The sequence below is a fragment of the Spinacia oleracea genome, chromosome 2 (genome assembly GCF_020520425.1).
Source record: "Spinacia oleracea cultivar Varoflay chromosome 2, BTI_SOV_V1, whole genome shotgun sequence".
NCBI classification, from domain to species: domain Eukaryota; kingdom Viridiplantae; phylum Streptophyta; class Magnoliopsida; order Caryophyllales; family Amaranthaceae; genus Spinacia; species Spinacia oleracea.
Window position 1 is genome coordinate 103,360,631 of NC_079488.1, and position 19,193 is coordinate 103,379,823.

The 19,193-nt window shown below is 34.0% G+C and overlaps 1 protein-coding gene across 1 annotated transcript; it reads left to right on the forward strand.

Moving 5' to 3' along the window:
• The first annotated feature begins 1,215 nt into the window (after positions 1 to 1,215).
• Positions 1,216 to 8,965, forward strand: LOC110779204 (uncharacterized). Its single transcript, XM_056837579.1, has 9 exons — positions 1,216 to 2,825; positions 3,146 to 3,404; positions 3,509 to 3,725; positions 3,885 to 4,240; positions 4,535 to 5,041; positions 5,341 to 6,517; positions 6,598 to 6,945; positions 7,149 to 7,386; positions 7,950 to 8,965. The coding sequence occupies exons 1-9, from the start codon at positions 2,645 to 2,647 to the stop codon at positions 8,963 to 8,965; spliced, it is 4,299 nt and encodes a 1,432-aa protein (XP_056693557.1). The 5' UTR covers positions 1,216 to 2,644.
• The last annotated feature ends 10,228 nt before the right edge of the window (positions 8,966 to 19,193 follow it).

Genomic DNA, 19,193 nt, shown 5'->3' on the forward strand with positions numbered 1-19,193 from the left:
GCAATTGCCTCGCCACACGAACAATCATAACTCCAAATCCACAAGACTGCAACCATAATAACAAATCCACATTAATTAATTTAGGTTAACACAATGACATTAAGCTACCATGAAAAACCACACAAAATCCACCAATTGAGTGATAATCAACCTACTAAATCAATCAATCAATTATTCATCCCAACAACTTTTATTACTAAATCAAGAACAAAATTATAAGAATAAACTCACAAAGTTGTAAACCTAAACAAGTTCAAAGATTAAACGCATTGTAATGTTTTTAAAGAATTGCAGATCCATTCAAGGAAATATGGGGAAGAAAATCATGAGGGAAAAGTGAATACTAACAGGAAAACGGCGGAAGTGGAGTCCGGTAGGTTAAATCGCCGATGTCATCCGGAGAATTGGCATGCGGCGAGGTGGCTCACTCTGGCTTGCTCTGAGTTCAGTTTGCTGCCTATATGTCTTCCTTTGATACGGTGGCCGTTTTGAAGTTTGAAGGGAGTGAGACCGTTGTTTAGTTAGACGAAGTGCGACTATTTTCTTTGGGGTACTCCGTGGTCCGTACTACGTTCCAGGTATTTGTCAACCCCTGAGTTAACCATTTGGTTGCGTCTCTCGCATTCTTGGTAATTTAAGTTTCACAATAAAAAATCGCAAATTTTAGGTTGTAAAGGATTGTTATAGTAAATTTTCTTTAATATTAATATTGTATTTCATGTTAATATATTTTATTTTGTATAAAGCTATTTAGATGAACGACAACTTTTGTGTAAGACCACCCTACCGGAAAGACCACTTTAATTGTTTAACTAATTGATTTCATTGCTTAACTAATTAGTTTCAGTGCTTAACTAATCAGTGCATTGTTTAACTAAGTGGTTACAATGTTTAACTAATTAGTTTTAGTGCTTAACTAATTGATTTCATTACTTAACTTATATGATACCAATGCGGTCTCTTGTGTAAGGACCACCTTGTATAAAAGTTTGTATTTACAATAACAATATTATAAATGTGAATGAAATTTATTTTACAATTAAAATATGATTATGATTCTAATCTTTTAACCTATAATAATAATTGTAGGTTTTTATTTTGAATCTTAATTTTTTAAAATTAAATTAGAGCAGACAGATATATCAGAACAGAAAAATTAAATTCAGATGAAATCAGACTAGACCAAATCAAATCAGATAAATCAGGAGAAATAAAGTGAATAATCAGGACCAGCCTAAAACATACTCCGTAATCATGTTATGAGTAAGTTTCCTTCTCAAAAGACTTTTGGTGCTTTTCTCAACCATGGTGGTACCATCTAGAATTTGCAGCACCATCTTGATACTACGAATTTTTGGAGATGTACACCATAGTAGCACACTGGCATTAGAACCCTATGGTGGGTGGTGATGGTGAGTGGCAGGGTCTAGGGTGTGTAAAAATATTCGATCCGTTTGATCCGATACGAAAATCCGATGATCCGATCAGAATTTTCGGATATCCGACCCGAATTCAAGATTTCGGATCAGATATCCGAAAAAAAATTCAGATTTTCGGATCGGATTAGGATCACTATTTTTTCATTTTAGATATCTGAAATATCCGAAATATTTCAATATTTCAAAAAAAAAAAAACAATAGAAAAATCCGATAATCAGATCCAAATTTTCGGATATACGATCCTATTTTAAGGTTTCAGATTGGATATCCGAAAATAATTAGTTTAAAACGTGATTATTTTTTAATTTTTTAAAATTCGGAGAGTTTTCGGATTTTCGGATATCCGAAACTTTCGAATCGGATTCGGATCACATTTCCCCGATCCGAAAATTTTGTGGGTCGGATCCAATATCCGAAATTGACACCCCTATATAGTAGGGTCAGTGGTGAAAGAGAAGGGGATAGTAAAAGCATATGAGTAATTTGACTATTTAAATACGTAAGTACGTTTTGTTTTGGAGTCGATGGGAGGAACATCCAAGTAAATCGAGAAGAACCAACACAAGCTGGTGGAATTGATAGGAAACTAACCCTTTGACTTAGAGGTACTCTGTAACAAAGCAGAGCTCTTTCAACTGCGAAATATTTGAAAGTGACTCAAACATAAATGTGCGTATCTAAACTTACCCGAAGTAAATAATGATTTAGTTACACTACTAAAAAAATCGAGAGAAATTGTGTAGTCTAGTCGTACTAGTGAAGATTTGTAGAACAGAATTGGACGTTGTAATAGATGGCGGGAAACATTAGTAGTGTAGTCGGGGTACAGCAGCAATCCTGCAGTGGCAGTGCCGTTTCATATCCCTCCTAGCTTATCAATCAATAGCAAAAAGCGCACTAATTTATGACCTACTCGTAATATGTATCGTCTCAATTACAAGTATTTACCCAAAGGAACACTCAAAATAACCCATTTTCCAAGAACCCCACTTCAAAAATTTGAAAATGGCAATCAAAATCCTAATACCCGGAATCTAAATCATCATTCTTTTGAGTTGGGTTTGTTCTCTTCTTTGTAAATCTAATCTTTCACCTTTCTGGGTTGCTCAATTTTCTGAAAATTACTCATTTTCATTTTGGACTTCTTATTTGATCATTTTTTGAACAAAAATTGAACTTCCAAGCTGTAAAATCTGACATTGAAATGGGTTTTGGGGTTAGAAGTAAGAGATGGAAGCATCATTATCTTATAGGAAAGTTGTTTGGTCCATTTTCATTTATAAATATTTCTGAAGGAAGAGAAGAGGTTGATGATGTTGAACATAGCAGCAGAAATTTGGTTGAAGTAGCTGTTTTGATGAATATTGTGCAGCGTTTGCACAAAGGTAAGCCGTCTTGTGAATTGTGATTAGTAATAACATCTTGCATGTCAACCAACCACCTCTTTTTGGGGTTAATTTTATTGTTCTTAAATGGTTGTGAATTGTGATTAATGATAACATCTTCCATGTTTTTGAATTGTAATTAGTGATAACATCTTGCATGTTATTGTCAACTATATCCTTTTGGGTTAATTTGATTGTTTTCACTTGTTAATTGTGATTAGTGATGATAACATCTTGAATTTCAACTATATGGCCTGTTTTTTTAGTAATCCGTATGTGACAATTTCTGTACTACCTGAAGTTTTTGCCATTGTACACAGAATGGCAGTGCCCCAGCCAAAAGCTTTCCGTGTGTGTGGTATCTTCTTACAAAGCACAAGTTAAGGAGATTGAGAGAAGACTGGGAAATAGATATGAAAAACTCAATAACTTTGAGTTGAAGGTGAAATCGGTTGAAGAATATCATGAAGGTGGTGAAGCAGATGTTGTTATAATATCTACTGTTAGATCCAATTCTGCTGGATCTGTTGGGTCTAACTTAGATCGTCAAGTAGCTAATGTTGCTTTAAATAGTTCCAGGTATGATATTGGATTATATATCTTGACAACTTACCATTTCTTTTATAGTTTTATGGTTCTTTAATTAGTGAACTCCCCCTCCTTCCTTTTTTGCACAAATCCAGGCATTGTCTTTGGATACTGGGGAACAAAAAAAACCTTGTTGAAGCAGATTCTGTGTGGGAAGATATAGTTTCTGATGCCAAGGAACGCAAGTGTTTATTTAATGCTGAAGAAGATGAAGACTTAGCCAAAGTCATCATAGATGTTAAAAGTAAGTTGGATGAACTTGAAGACTTGCTTGATAAAGATAGTAATATCTTCAAAGCTGCAAGGTGGAAGGTATAGTCTTGCTCTATCATTTCAAAATTTTGCATTTTGTTGTTTCTACTGGCCTTCAGCTTGTATATTGTTTAACACCCTCTAGTTAAGTATTTTATTGTTTAATTTTGTGATAACATTGCATCACCAAACTTATTTTTCGTAATCTTTTCTTTGTAGGTTGTCTTCAGTGAGAATTTTGTCAAATCTTTTGCCAAACTGCCCTCGGCGTTCTCTAAGAAGCTTGTGGTGAATTTTGTTTTGAAATTAGCTAATGGCTGGCGGCCTAAAAGTAAGAAAATCAACATGGTCTGTAAAAGCTCTGTTGGCATTGCTAAGCAATTCAAGGTTGAGGGTCGATATATCATCTGCACAAATGATATTATCTGGGTACCGGGATATGCCACACAGATTTTGAAGGTCTGGGATATCTTGCATTTGGAGGATGTACCGGCGTTAGTCAATAAACTTGACATAATATATGGTGCACTCAGTGATGATTTCCTCATATGTTGCAAAGAATCATGTCTCCAAGGGTATGTTCAATTTTCATAATATCATTTTACTAGTATTTACAAGTTAAGTGTATTAAAAGATGTGAAAATCTTCCCTTAAAAAAAAGAAACAGATGTAAAAATCTGATGATACTGAATTCAGCTCAAAAGAAAAGGAATAAACCGTTGTTTGTCTGTATGATGCATTGGTTTGTATACACTAATAGACAATATTAACATAAGAATGCCTTCTGCGCCAGATATGGAAGTCCCAATATGCTATACTTCTTTTCCCATGTGCTTTTGCAATAACGTTCTCTATGTCTGTGTATACAGAAACTTGGAAGTCCCCGTACGCTATGCTTCATTCGATGTTGCTCGATACAAAGATAAAAACGGTGGATCAACAGGTTCTTTGGATGCTGTTAATGGTGGAAGAAGTTTTATTGAGAAAGCGAAAGTTAAGGAGAGTTTACTTCTCATGAAATTCTATCCATTTTCTGCTGGTGTGTTGAGCCACTTGCTGTCAGCATCTGATGGCACAGTTCTGAACGTCCCCTTTGAGGTGTCAGACCAAGAAAGAGAGATAATTCTTTGTGAAAAAAGCTCCTTCATTTTAGGACGATCTGGCACAGGTAAAACAACTGTGTTAGTGATGAAGTTGTTTCAGAAGGAACAACAACATCACATAGCTTCAGAAGGATTCAATGTGCATGATGCTCTGATGCGTGGCTCTCCAAGCAATGAACCTGGTAGAATTGGAACGTCACTTTGCCAACTTTTTGTGACTGTAAATCCAAAACTTTGTTTTGCAGTAAAACAGCACATCAATAATCTTAGAAGGTCTGTGCACCTTTTCATAATCTTTCTCCCCTGCAAATTTCTGCTTCCCTTGTTTTTCTTTCACTTACACTTTACTTTATATGCAATTGAGCCTATTTTAATGGTGAATTCTAGTACGGACCTGTATTGATAAAATCCTACAGCACGTATTGATGCTCCTTGCAGAAAGGCTTCTCAAATTTTTACTTTATCTTCCTCTTGTATGGTTTAGTTTAATATCCAAGTCTTACTTTTTCTAAAGTTGATTTGCTGTTTGTTCTTAGCATTGCTGAGTTATTTTTACTGTATTACCGGTTCAGGTTTGTGCATGGAGGGAACTCTGGTGAGGCATATATCTCCAGTGATGTGAATGAAATGGACGAATATGAGTTCAAGGATGTCCCAGATTCTTTGGAAGAAATTCCCTCACATGTCTATCCTCTTGTTATAACATTCAATATGTTTTTGCTGATGCTTGATAGAACCTTAGGTTTATCATATTTCGATAGATTTCCAGATATTAGGAAAATTTATTCTTTGGAAACTGCAAGTTCTAGACTTGTAGCTCAAGCAGTAAGGAGGAAAGAGGTTACCTATGACAAGTTTAGAACATCTTACTGGCCCCATTTCAACTTACAGCTTACAAGAAATCTGGATCCTTCAAGAGTCTTCACTGAGATAAATTCTTGTATAAAAGGTAGTCTACATTCTCGGGAGAGTGATGACATTAAACTTAGTTTGGCAAGTTATCTGCAATTGTCAAAGAGACGAGTATCGAATTTTAGTGAGGACGAAAGAGAAATGATATACAAGATTTTTGAGGATTATGAGAAAATGAAGGTTGTACGAGGAGAATATGATTTGGCTGATCTGGTGAATGATCTGCATCATCGGTTCAAGTGTGAAAAATATGAGGGCGAGTTCATGGATTTTGTTTATATTGATGAAGTTCAGGATCTAACCATGAAGCAACTCGGTCTCTTCAAATACATATGCAGTAATGTGGAAGAAGGATTTGTGTTTGCAGGTGACACAGCACAAACAATTGCAAGAGGTATTGATTTTAGATTCGAGGATATAAGATGTCTTTTTTACACAGAGTTTCTCCATGGAGAAGAGAGAAAGAAAGACAAAGGGTTAATATCAGCTACCTCTCATCTGAGCCAAAATTTCCGGACTCATGCTGGGGTTGTGAATCTAGCTCAGAGTGTTATTGATCTTATTTATCATTTTTTTCCCAATTCTATTGATCCTCTCAACCCTGAAACTAGTCTCCTATGTGGGGAACTTCCAATTTTAATGGATTGTGCAACTCGCGAAGATGCAATCATAAAAATTTTTCAAGGTAAAGGAAGTCATGGTGACAATAGCATTAGCTTTGGAGCTGAACAGGTGATAATGGTAAGAGATGATTATGCTCGGGACAAATTAGCCAACAAAATCGGAAGACAGGCCCTTGTTCTGACAATATTTGACTGCAAAGGCTTGGAGTTTGAGGTAATGATACATTCTACATGGTAATTATAAACAGAAATTGTGGCCCTTCAAATAACAATCTTCTATGCCTGTTATTGTAGGATGTGTTGTTATACAATTTCTTCGGATCCTCTCCATTAAAAGAACAATGGCGATTAATATATGAATACATGAACGAAAAGCTTTGCCTATTGGATCCAGAAACTTTTCCAAGTTTTACAAATGCAAAACATGATGTTCTGTGCTATGAGCTGAAACAATTGTATGTAGCCATAACTCGTACAAGGCAAAGACTGTGGATCTGTGAAGACAGGGATGGTTTTTTGTCGCCTATGGCTGACTATTGGCAAAAGTTGAATCTTGTTCAAGTTGAAATTTTGGATGATTCATTTGTACAGGCTATGCAAGTTGCTAGTAGTTTAGAGGATTGGAAATGGCGCGGTATGAAGGTTTGTCTTAATAATTCAAACTATTTATATAAAAAAAAATCATCCTTTTGTGTGTTTATAGATTTCCTTGTTCTAAATAGAGAAGACACAATGCAGGTTATATCATCGTAGCCCTGTCTCATTGATTTGCAACTTTTGTATTAGCCTCACGTATTCTATTTTAGGTTCCTTACTTCCCTTAGTTGGATATTTTCTTATTGCAGATGCTTGAGGTGCGGAACTACAAGGCTGCAACGCAGTGCTTTGAACGTGCTAGAGATTTTTACTGGGAAAAGTTTGCCAGAGCCTCTGACCTTAAGGAAACTGCTAACAACTGGCGAGGTTTAAGATTGGATAAGTCTTTGGAAATGCTCAGAGAAGCTGCAGAAATTTTTGAAAGCATTAAAAACATCAAGAAAGCAATCGAATGTTACATTGATGCTGAAGATTATCAAAAAGCAGGTAACATATTTCGCTCTATTCCACCCCGCCTCAAGAGTGAGAATGAGATTTATGTGGCATAAAGTTGATATCTGATATATGATTTATTTTCCTTTTGTTAATACATGGTCTTGATTTGCGTGGTTATAAGATTAGTAACTACTGATAAAAAGGATGACAGCCCAAGTGTAGGAACTTCAGTTGAAGAATTGGTGATCATTCTAGCTTTTGGTGGACTCAATAGAAGTACCTTTTGTTGGACACTAAATATAATTATATCCATGCAGATCATTAATTTGAATGTGTTATCATCTCCTAATCTAGATATTACACTTGGTACAAAAGCAAGGTCCCTGAATTTGTGGAGGTGCTATTACCTGCCTAGCTAATGCACAATTTTTTTTTTCTTGTTTATGTTTGTGCTTCATGTTAGTATATACACTGAAAATGGATAGTTTAACTAACTTATAGTATATTGAAATGCAAACAATATGCTGGAAGAACTTATTCTGACAGTCAAGTCTATTGCTTTTTCCGGTTTGGTATATGATAACTAACAAAGAGGTAGTCGTCATCCTTTGCAGGTGAATTATATCAGGTAGAATCAGATCTGAAAAGAGCCGGAGAATGTTTCACCTTGGCTGGATGTTATAAACTTGCTGCTGAGGTGTATGCTGAGGGATATTATTTATGCGATTGCTTGTATGCTTGTTCAGAGGGCAAGTTATTTGACTTAGGTTTGCGTTACATACGAAGTTGGAAACAACAAAAATCACTCAGCTGTAAGCCTACACAAAAAAGGATAGACCTTAATGCAAGCGAGCAAGAGTTTCTCCGCAGTTGTGCTCTTGCATCCTTTAAGCAGCAAAACAAACCAGCAATGATGAAATATGTTAAAGATTTTAGCTCTCTGGAATCAATGCGAACTTTTTTGGAGAAGTTGGGTTGCTTTGGTGAACTTTCTGAATTGGAGTTAGAAAACGGTAATCTTCTAGAAGCTGCAAAAAGTGCAAGACAGATGGGAAACATTTTTCTTGAGGCAGATATACTAGGGAAAGCTGGTAATTGTGATGACGCATCTCAGCTCTATCTTGCGTCTGTGTTTGCTGGCAGTCTCTGGGCAGATGGGAAGGGATGGCCTTTAAAAGAGTTTCCATTAAAGAAAGATCTTTTGTCAAAAGCCAAAGCTTATGCTTGTAACTGTTCGCGCCATTTTAATGAGGTGATCTGTGAAAACATGAAGTTCTTATCAAGTGCTAAGTTCGACTTACGTGAGTTAGAAAGGCAGTTGGCACTGTCACTAAGGAAGAAAAACTTGAGGGGACAAATTTTGTCTGCTCGTAGAATTTTGGACAGGCTTCTTGCCAATGATGTTTTAATGCATAAATCGGGAATAAATAGAAGTATAAGTTCCTTGAATATGACAACTACAAAGAAATTGATTCGTCACTGGGACTTCTGGAAACAGGAAATTGAGACAATATTCAAGTGCCTTGATTCTCTCAAAGATAAAAGAAGTTGTGATTTTCCAGAACATGAAAGGTTCTGCTTGGAATATCTTGGTGTGAGAAAACGGTCTATCAGTTTGGATGCTGATTAATTCTGCTCTATCCAGATGCTGAATGGGTGAAATATGTGCCCAGAATATCTGATAAAATGGAAAGTATCAATGCTCACCAACTGGTGCATGCTGCAAAAAGCCATTGGTGTTTTGAGATATTCTCCGTTGGCACAAAATTGTTGGAGCTTCTTGAATCTTTCCGAATAGTAGCTGTTGAAAATTCCATGCCAATGTCCTGTATCAGCAAGATTCTGATTCATATTTTTGAAGTTGCACGGTATCTTTGTGCACATAATTTCAGATTTCTGGAGAAGGTAAATGATGTTTTCCCTTCTCCAATGAAATACATTGATCTCTTGGCAGAAGAATACTTTCTGCATCTATTTTATCTAGATTGGAGGAATAAAAAGACGGTGGGGTCAAAAAACCTCGTAAAGCAAAACATCGCTTCAAGATACCTGCTGAAAGAAACAATAATAAAGAGGTTCAAGGTTGAGGTAGTTGATGTAGAGGAAGCTACCAAAGTGTCCCCATCAATTTCACAAGTCAGTCATCAAGTGGCAGTGTTATTGCTTGGATTGAGTTGGAAAACTAATGAAAAATACAAGGAAATGACAAGCAAGTTGAAGATTGATTCTCCTTGGAATTCACTGATTCATGAGCTTATGACAAGCACATGGCCACAAACAGCAGAAAACAAGATGAAACTTGTTTGGAATCTTTGCAATGCTTTAAAGGAAGCATACAACTCAAAACCCAACATGTCACCTTCATGTTTTGTATATCTTCTTGACCGCGTACTAGTGATGGTATCTTGTTTCGATGGATGCTTATTTGCGACAAGGTCGTCTGTAACTGAATGGCTTTTGCACCTGAACTGGAATGTCAGGAGAGAAGAATTTTCTGTGTTGAATGATACTGGATCATCATCTTTAGTGGAGCCCATCTATAAATTCTTGGCTTGCACCATACAAAAAATCCTCTTGAACAAGCAGGGCACTGAGGAATGGCTTAAGAACGCTGGGTCTAACTCGAAGAACAATTTCTCATCTTTGATATTGAAATTGTTGGTTCTGATGTGCTTAATTTGCCTCAAATCGGGGAAGTATTTCAAGCTGCTCAATGATATTTTAAGCAGGTCAGATCTATCATTCTTGCCAACCAATTTTTTGGAAGTCTTTTATCAAAGAGAGGAAAATAGCTTTCGTAATGTAGTTGCTGAAGGTTTGAAGAGAATCAACGATCCCCTAGTGGTTATAAGAGGCGCAGATGTCTGTCCGATTGTGTATGCAAGGCGCGCTATATTCCTGAATGTTTTCGACAAGAGTAGGGATCATATTTTGGAAAAGTTGTTTCCATCACATTGAAATAATAGGCAGAGATCGACCTCAGATAGGTCATATATATGTTGAATGATACAAGATGTTGGAGCAGTTTACTGAAATGTGGTTTATAGCTGTGCCTTGCTCTAACTTTTGCTGTACAATTTGAAAATTATAGTGATAAAACTTGATATTACTCCGTATCATGGGAATTGGTCCGATTTTGTGGTCATCCAACGATAGGCCGAATGCATGGTTATTGAGTGCGTACAGTATACCCCCTCCCCGTACTCATACGGTTATTGAGTGCATGGTTATAGTGCTCATGTTCGTTTAATTCATGCGAGCCCGAGCTTTTAACCGAGCTCAAAAATCTGTTCAATCTCGGTTCGTTTAAAAAAAATTGTGTTCGTGAACTGTTCGCTTAATAACCGAGCTCATTTATTAATCGAGTCGAGTTTATAAACGAGCTTTTTTCATGAACGAGCTTTAGAGTACAACCACTTGAAAATCTAACAAATTATAATCATATCTAATAATAAAGATTAAAGTTCATTACTTTATTTGATAAACAAATTAATAATTTAGAAAGAGTCAGAAAGCACTAATTTAGCAATTACTCCCTCTCTTCCTTTATGTTCTTCCCATTTGGGAAATGGTGTGGAAATTAAGAAAATATAATCTTGTAATGATTGGGTGTAAGAGTAATGATTGAATGTAGGAGAAAGTAATAAAGTAGTAAAGGAAAGTAATAAAGAAATGAAGGAGAGAGAAGATATTTTTAATAAAGTAATAAAAAATTATAAAAGTGGAGTTGGGTGAGTGAATAGGGAAATGTGAATGAATTAAATAAGGGATGGAGGGGAATTTTATGGTAAAAAGGTATGTCCAAAAAAGGAAATGGGAATAACATATAGGGAGTGAAGTATAAAGTTAGGGTCTCATCTTTCAATTTTTTCATCGTTTGGTACTCAAACCTTTTTTTTTCACCGTTTGATACCTACTGTTCATTTTTCGGTCAAAACTAACTCAAGCAAACAAAAGGTTAGTCCCCTTGGTTAAAAAGTTTAGTCCCTTGATTAAGATTCACATGTCAGCTCCCGATTTATTTGTGGGTAAATCTATATTTCATCCTATCAGCCAATGAAAAAAAAGAACTTAAATCATTATTTTAAGAAAGCTGGAGACTTCGTCAAACACAAAAAAGAATTTGATTTAATTCCATACCATTTTCATTTATAATTAGATGTTAATATCTTTGTAATCTGTAGTTGTGATTAGTTACTCATAATTATAATCATGTATTTTCATCATCCAAGAACCTCAAATTCTTCTTCCAAAACCTTCACTCTCAAATCATAACCCCCATTAAAATAAAATAAAAAAGCCCATAAACAAACAATATACTTCGGTAACTTTTGTGTAAGACCGCCTTACGGGAAAGACCACTTTGATTGTTTAACTAATTGTTTCCATTTCTTAACTATATTAATTTTAGTTTTTAACTTATTAGTTTTATTGTTTAACTAATTGGTTTCAGTGCTTAACTAATTAGTTACAGTGCTTAACTAATTGATTTCATTTTTTAACTTATATGACACTAAGGTGGTCTTTTGTGTAAGACCGCCTTACATATAAAAGTTTGTATATGTCAAACTCATCAACAATGAGTCATATTTCCGATGATCATTGATTTAAATCAAAGAAGTTCGACCTAATTCACCAAAATATTAACACCTTAATTCTTCTTTCCTCTCAAAGCAAGATAAGAAGTACGTTTGTCGCGAAATCAAATCAACAAATCACAACAAAATCAACCACTCTCTTCCAACTCACCTACCTGACTACCTTCACTCAATTTACGGGTTCAATGTTTTTTGTATCGATGGCGATTCTTTATTCAATATATTTGTTCCTCGCTTAGAAATTAGACCCATTGTTTATTTTTATTTTTATTTTTATTTTTACCCTGATTGGTGAATTATCTTCATCCATTCTCTTTTAATCGGATTTATCCAACAAATTATGATTGTTACGGTGAATTTAGGGTCACACCATTTTTCGATTTGCTGAGTTCGTGTTCTTCGAATGAAAATTAAGGAATTAATCTAGTACCATTTTTGGAGATGTTGTCGGATACTTTGGTATTTGTCCATATTTTCCTCGACGTCAATTCTTTGTAAAATTGGCATTGCATTGTGTTAATGAAGATTGGAGAGTGTTGGTAAGTACTTGTAGTAAACAACATATTGAACCGTTGAATTATTGCATTTAATTGCTTTTTTTTATGTATAAATATTGCTCTTTGGTTAACGGTGGGTTGGAGTGCGGTTAACTCACCGGAATTTGTATTTGAGGTCCTAAAGGGTGAAAAAAAAAATTGTAGGTCCTAAAAGGTGAAAAAAGCAAAAGGTTAGACCCCGACCTTTAGCTTAACTCAACATATAGGAACGCCCGAAATAGAAACGGGAAGAACAAAAAGGAATGGAGGGAGTAAAATTTTATTTCAAAATATTTTTATTCTATTATAGATTTCAAAAGTCAAAAACATGATTTTTATTTATATTTGGAAAACGTATACATGGTAAAATATGATACATAACATAACTAGACGAGTTGTTCATGAACTTAAATGAACGAGCATACCTATGTTCATGTTCAAGCTCGTTTATTAAGCGAGCTTTAAGCTGTTCAAGCTCGGCTCGTTTAATAAATGAACGAACATGAACGAGCTTTAAACGAGTCCGAGCCCAAGTAGTTTATTGACCGGCCCGACTCATTTGCACCCCTACCTACTCAGTACTCAACGTACACTCATAGAGGGTGAACCGTGTTAGGCTATTAGTCTTCAGAATTCATATTAATTCAAGGTATTTAGGTTTTTTTTTTATGTTAGGCTAATAATGAATGGGGCTACATTGGGATTTGGCCGAATAATTTGCTTGATGTTCAAGTCTATTTCTCAGAATTTGATTGGTTGTTAGGAGAAGTAATCCTATTCCTTGTTGGAAAAGATAATTAATAACGTCGGTTGTTTGGAATCTATAAATATTCAACCTCAAACAGTCAAGGCTCAAGGCTCAAGGCTCAAGGCTCAAGGCTGAAGCTGCTATTTTCTAATCCCACCAATTCGGTAACTCACTTTCTCTGCCTTAATTTTTTTTATTTTTTTTATTTCAGTATTACCGTGCAATTTTAGGGTTCTTTTTGTTTCCACCTTATTTTTTGTTCAATTCATTCGTAGTATTGGCTACTCGATCGTATCTATGTTATTATGATGTTTATCTTGATTCTTGAGTGATGATCATGTCGATATAATATGGAAAACTTGTTGCAATTCTATACTTGTCTACTTACTTTAGAACTTAGGATTACTTTTAACTATATATATATACATCTTGATGCATGCGTCATATATTATATATATAAGAATTTGTCTTACATAATACGTAGAATTATATTCATGAACTAAATTTAAGTACGAAGAAAACTTAATTTATGCTTAGAAAGACGCTGCAATTCGCATAGCACCTTCATATATATCATGTCGGGATTCATTAAGGTATGCTCCTTAATTAAATTCTTAATTTCAGTCTTTAAAAACCTGCAACTAATAACTAATTGCGTTTAAATTATGTGCATCAAGATTTCCTTTTCCTATTTTAATCATATCCCACATTCTGAAGTTTAGATCAAACCAATTAATTAAATATTTGATGTAATTTAACACTTGGAACGTCCTTACCCACTAATTAATAATTGAGTGGATAATTATACAATTTTAACCGTTAGGAAATTTATCCCACTATCAGCAAGGGTTACCTAAAATATTTATAAAATTTCGTTGGAGCTTACATTTTACGGGTGTTTTCCCAATATATCTCAAAGAAATAAAACAAATCAATATTGCATATCCTGTTATTTTGGTTGCTTTTTCTTGTTTTCTTTTCCTTGATTTTAGGTCAACAACAATGATTGAGATGTTGTCAGGATTGTTTCTCCCCGTAGTAATTCATGAGATTGTCAATAAACTACATATAGTTGTTGACAATCTCATACAAATTGCTAACGCGAGAAACCATCTTGACAACATCTCAATCATTGTTATTCACCTAAAATCAAGTGAAGAAATCAAGCAAAGTAACTAATAAAACAAAACAGGATATGTCATATTGATTTCTTTTATTCTTTTGAGGTATATTGAGGAAGCATTCTTGGAATTTAAGCTTGAACAAAGTTTTTTCTGATAAATATTTTAGGTAGCTTCATCATCTGTTAGTATTTAATAAAATCCCTCTATTTTAATTGGTTTAATATAACTTCCGTAATGACAATGATATATAATTTAGTGTATTTATATTGTCAGTTACTCCGTACTTAAGATAATAGTGTATTTATATTGTCAGTTACTCCGTACTTAAGATAAGCTCAATTTGCACAAGCACATAGTCTCCACTATCAGCGAGGGTTACCTAAAATATTTATAAAATTTCGTTGGAGCTTACATTTTACGGATGTTTTCCCAATATATCTCAAAGAAATAAAACAAATCAATATTGCATATCCTGTTATTTTGGTTAACTTTGCTTGATTTCTTTCCCTTGATTTTAGGTCAACAACAATGATAGAGATGTTGTCAGAATTGTTTCTCCCCGTAGTAATTCATGAGATTGTCAATAAACTACATATAGTTGTTGACAATCTCATACAAATTGCTAACGCGAGAAACCATCTTGACAGCATCTCAATCATTGTTATTCACCTATAATCAAGTGAAGAAATTCAAGCAAAGTAACTAATAAAACAGGATATGTCATATTGATTTCTTTTATTCTTTTGAGGTATATTGAAGAAACATTCTTGGAATTTAAGCTTGAACAAAGTTTTTTCTGATAAATATTTTAGGTAGCTTCATCATCTGTTAGTATTTAATAAAATCCCTCTATTTTAATTGGTTTAATATAACTTCCGTAATGACAATGATATATAATTTAGTGTATTTATATTGTCAGTTACTCCGTACTTAAGATAATAGTGTGTTTATATTGTCAGTTACTCCGTACTTAAGATAAGCTCAATTTGCACAAGCACATAGTCTCCACTATCAGCGAGGGTTACCTAAAATATTTATAAAATTTCGTTGGAGCTTACATTTTACGGATGTTTTCCCAATATATCTCAAAGAAATAAAACAAATCAATATTGCATATCCTGTTATTTTGGTTGACTTTGCTTGATTTCTTTCCCTTGATTTTAGGTCAACAACAATGATAGAGATGTTGTCAGAATTGTTTCTCCCCGTAGTAATTCATGAGATTGTCAATAAACTACATATAGTTGTTGACAATCTCATACAAATTGCTAACGCGAGAAACCATCTTGACAGCATCTCAATCATTGTTATTCACCTATAATCAAGTGAAGAAATTCAAGCAAAGTAACTAATAAAACAGGATATGTCATATTGATTTCTTTTATTCTTTTGAGGTATATTGAGGAAACAATTTTGGAATTTAAGTTTGAACAAAGTTTTTTCTGATAAATATTTTAGGTAGCTTCATCATCTGTTAGTATTTAATAAAATCCCTCTATTTTAATTGGTTTAATATAACTTCCGTAATGACAATGATATATAATTTAGTGTATTTATATTGTCAGTTACTCCGTACTTAAGATAATAGTGTATTTATATTGTCAGTTACTCTGTACTTAAGATAAGCTCAATTTGCACAAGCACATAGTCTCCACTATCAGCGAGGGTTACCTAAAATATTTATAAAATTTCGTTGGAGCTTACATTTTACGGATGTTTTCCCAATATATGTCAAAGAAATAAAACAAATCAATATTGCATATCCTGTTGTTTTGGTTTCTTTTGCTTGATTTCAGGTCAACAACAATGATAGAGATGTTGTCAGAATTGTTTCTCCCCGTAGTAATTCATGAGATTGTCAATAAACTACATATAGTTGTTGACAATCTCATACAAATTGCTAACGCGAGAAACCATCTTGACAACATCTCAATCATTGTTATTCACCTAAAATCAAGTGAAGAAATCAAGCAAAGTAACTAATAAAACAGGATATGTCATATTGATTTCTTTTATTCTTTTGAGGTATATTGAGGAAACATTCTTGGAATTTAAGCTTGAACAAAGTTTTTTCTGGAAAATATTTTAGGTAGCTTCATCATTTGTTAGTATTTAATAAAATCCCTCTATTTTAATTGGTTTAATATAACTTCCGTAATTAAGATAATAGTGTATTTATATTGTCAGTTACTCCGTACTTAAGATAAGCTCAATTTGCACAAGCACATAGTCTCCACTATCAACGAGGGTTACCTAAAATATTTATAAAATTTCGTTGGAGCTTACATTTTACGGATGTTTTCCCAATATATGTGAAAGAAATAAAACAAATCAATATTGCATATCCTGTTATTTTGGTTTCTTTTGCTTGATTTCTTTTCCTTGATTTTAGGTCAACAACAATGATAGAGATGTTGTCAGAATTGTTTCTCCCCGTAGTAATTCATGAGATTGTCAATAAACTAAACCATCTTGACAACATCTCAATCATTGTTATTCACCTAAAATCAAGTGAAGAAATCAAGCAAAGTAACTAATAATATAGGATATGTCATATTGATTTCTTTTATTCTTTTGAGGTATATTGAGAAAACATTCTTGGAATTTAAGTTTGAACAAAGTTTTGAAAATGTTTTGGGTAGCTTCATCATCTGTTTGTTTCTATAGAACAAAACTGAAATGACAATGGTCTATTTATTAAAATCCCTCTATTTTTATTGGCTTTTCTATAACTTGAAGACTTGGTTGATAAGGATAGTAATATCTTCATTCAAAGCTGCAAGATGGAAGGTATAGTCTTGCTCTATTATTTCAAACATTTAATTTGCATTTTGTTGTTTATACTTTCTACTGGTCTTCAGTGAGAATTTTGTCAAACTGCCCTCGACGTACGGTAAAAAGCTTGTGGTGAATTTCGTTTTGAAATTAGCTAATGGTTGGTGGCCTTAAAATAAGAAAACCGATAATGGTTTATATTAGTCAATTTTTATTCAATACGTACATTGTGGTCGCTACTATTTTATTGGAGCTAGTGTAAAATTTTAGTTTCTCCTACTTTTTTATTAGGGCGTTAAATTTTTTAAACTTTTTCAATGTCATATTTTTTATAAAAGTGAAAATATTATAAATAAGTGTAATTTGCATTGATTAAAATAAAAATGGAAAGAATCACAAACCACATTAAGTAGTCCATTAAATCGTGTGCATGATATCAAATGTAAAGAATAAAAAGGGACGGAGGGAATAGTTGCTAAGTATTAGAGTACAAATTAGCTAGAAAAAAGAAGTATCTTGAAATATCATGTGGCGTGACATGCAACTTGTCCTATTAGCTTGCGAATATTAAAAATGTTAATCTAGATTATTGTTGCACGTTTTCTAAATTAGCTTCGTTTTACAAATATGCAGCTTTTTTCCTTGTACACTGGATAAAGATACAAGAAAAGAAAGTAAATAAAACTCAGTTAAACTAGCCACTTGGCATAATGACGATAAGAGAGACGAACTGAATTCCTTCATTCTCCTCTCTTTCTGTCAGGTCGTAAGCAAACTGCACTTTGGCTGATGCACCTTATAGACGATCACGCAATTAAGAAATTCCTTACCTATGAAATCTTTTGAGCTGTAAATAAGAAAGTAAGAAACTAAGGTAGTTGAACCAGTGTATATATACGACTATGAAATCTTTTGAGCAATCTTTTGCCCACTGTAGTGCATGCATAGAGGCATTTCATTGCTTCAACATGTAATGTTAAATGACCTAGACCATAATCACAATTCTCAATAATTCTTGTCTCTACGGTCGTTGGCTTTATGTATCATTATATATCATAACGCTTATAAAGTCTTGAACTTCTATTATTATTCACCTAATAGTGCACTTACTATTTTGCCCCCATTTGTGTCTTCATTTTTTTGTCTTATTCTTATCAATAGTATGGGGATAATTATACCCTCGTCCCTCGGTCATCTTGCTACCATGTGTCTCCTTTTTCTTTCTTTTGCCTTTTCTTTCTTCCTTTTGGTGGGAACTCAATAACTCATTCCACCGAATTTCTCTTGTCAGTTGTCAATCTTTCTAACTTAGCTTTCCCCCGCCCTCTTCTCGTCTCCCTTATCAATGTTGCTTGTGGAATGCTACAATGACACAAATATTGTAAAAGGATGTATGATTTCATATTATTACTTACATGCAAATCGAACTTTAGTATTGTTTTTCTAACATTTAACGTAAATTTGTCAATATCAGTCTTTTACGTAACATTTCTGCAAAATAAATTTGTATACCTAGGGAGATGTCTGCGCTAGTATACGGTCCAACAACTAATATATACCAAATTGGTGGAGTTTTTATTAGCCATCAGGCCCATCACCCCTATGTTTTAATTCCAATTTTGTTATTTGACCAAGTCAATGAGGCTCATACTTATGTCTTATGACCTTGTGGCCTAAGCAAGCTTGGTTTTCTCGTGATGTTGTGCCTCTCTTAATAAGAGGCACAACGCCACCACATTATACTTACAACAATAACATGGCATATTTGTATATGACATAAGTCACACAACATACGAAGTAATATATTCTGTATGTCAAATACTTTTTTTGAAGGAAGTATGTCAAATTCTGTATTCATGCAAGCAAGTAAGCAACCATTTACTGGTATTGATTATTAATTGAGCACTTTGAACATGTCACCTCCCACTTGAATATTTACATATACAACAACTAGGCAATTGGTTTTGATAATATACTTCAACATAGGTAAGAAAAGTCCAAGTACTCAATATTATATAATGTTGCGGCTAATAAATTAAGTTTCACAAATGAAAATTCAAAGTCCATTTAAATTATC

What these genes read in the sequence shown, in the direction of transcription:
- LOC110779204 (XM_056837579.1), top strand. Translation starts at nt 2,645, where the DNA reads ATGGGTTTTGGGGTTAGAAGTAAGAGATGGAAGCATCATTATCTTATA. An exon ending in GCAAAGGCTTGGAGTTTGAG is followed by an intron (nt 6,518 to 6,597) that starts GTAATGATACAT and finishes CTGTTATTGTAG; the next exon opens with GATGTGTTGTTATACAATTT. An exon ending in GGAAATGGCGCGGTATGAAG is followed by an intron (nt 6,946 to 7,148) that starts GTTTGTCTTAAT and finishes TTCTTATTGCAG; the next exon opens with ATGCTTGAGGTGCGGAACTA.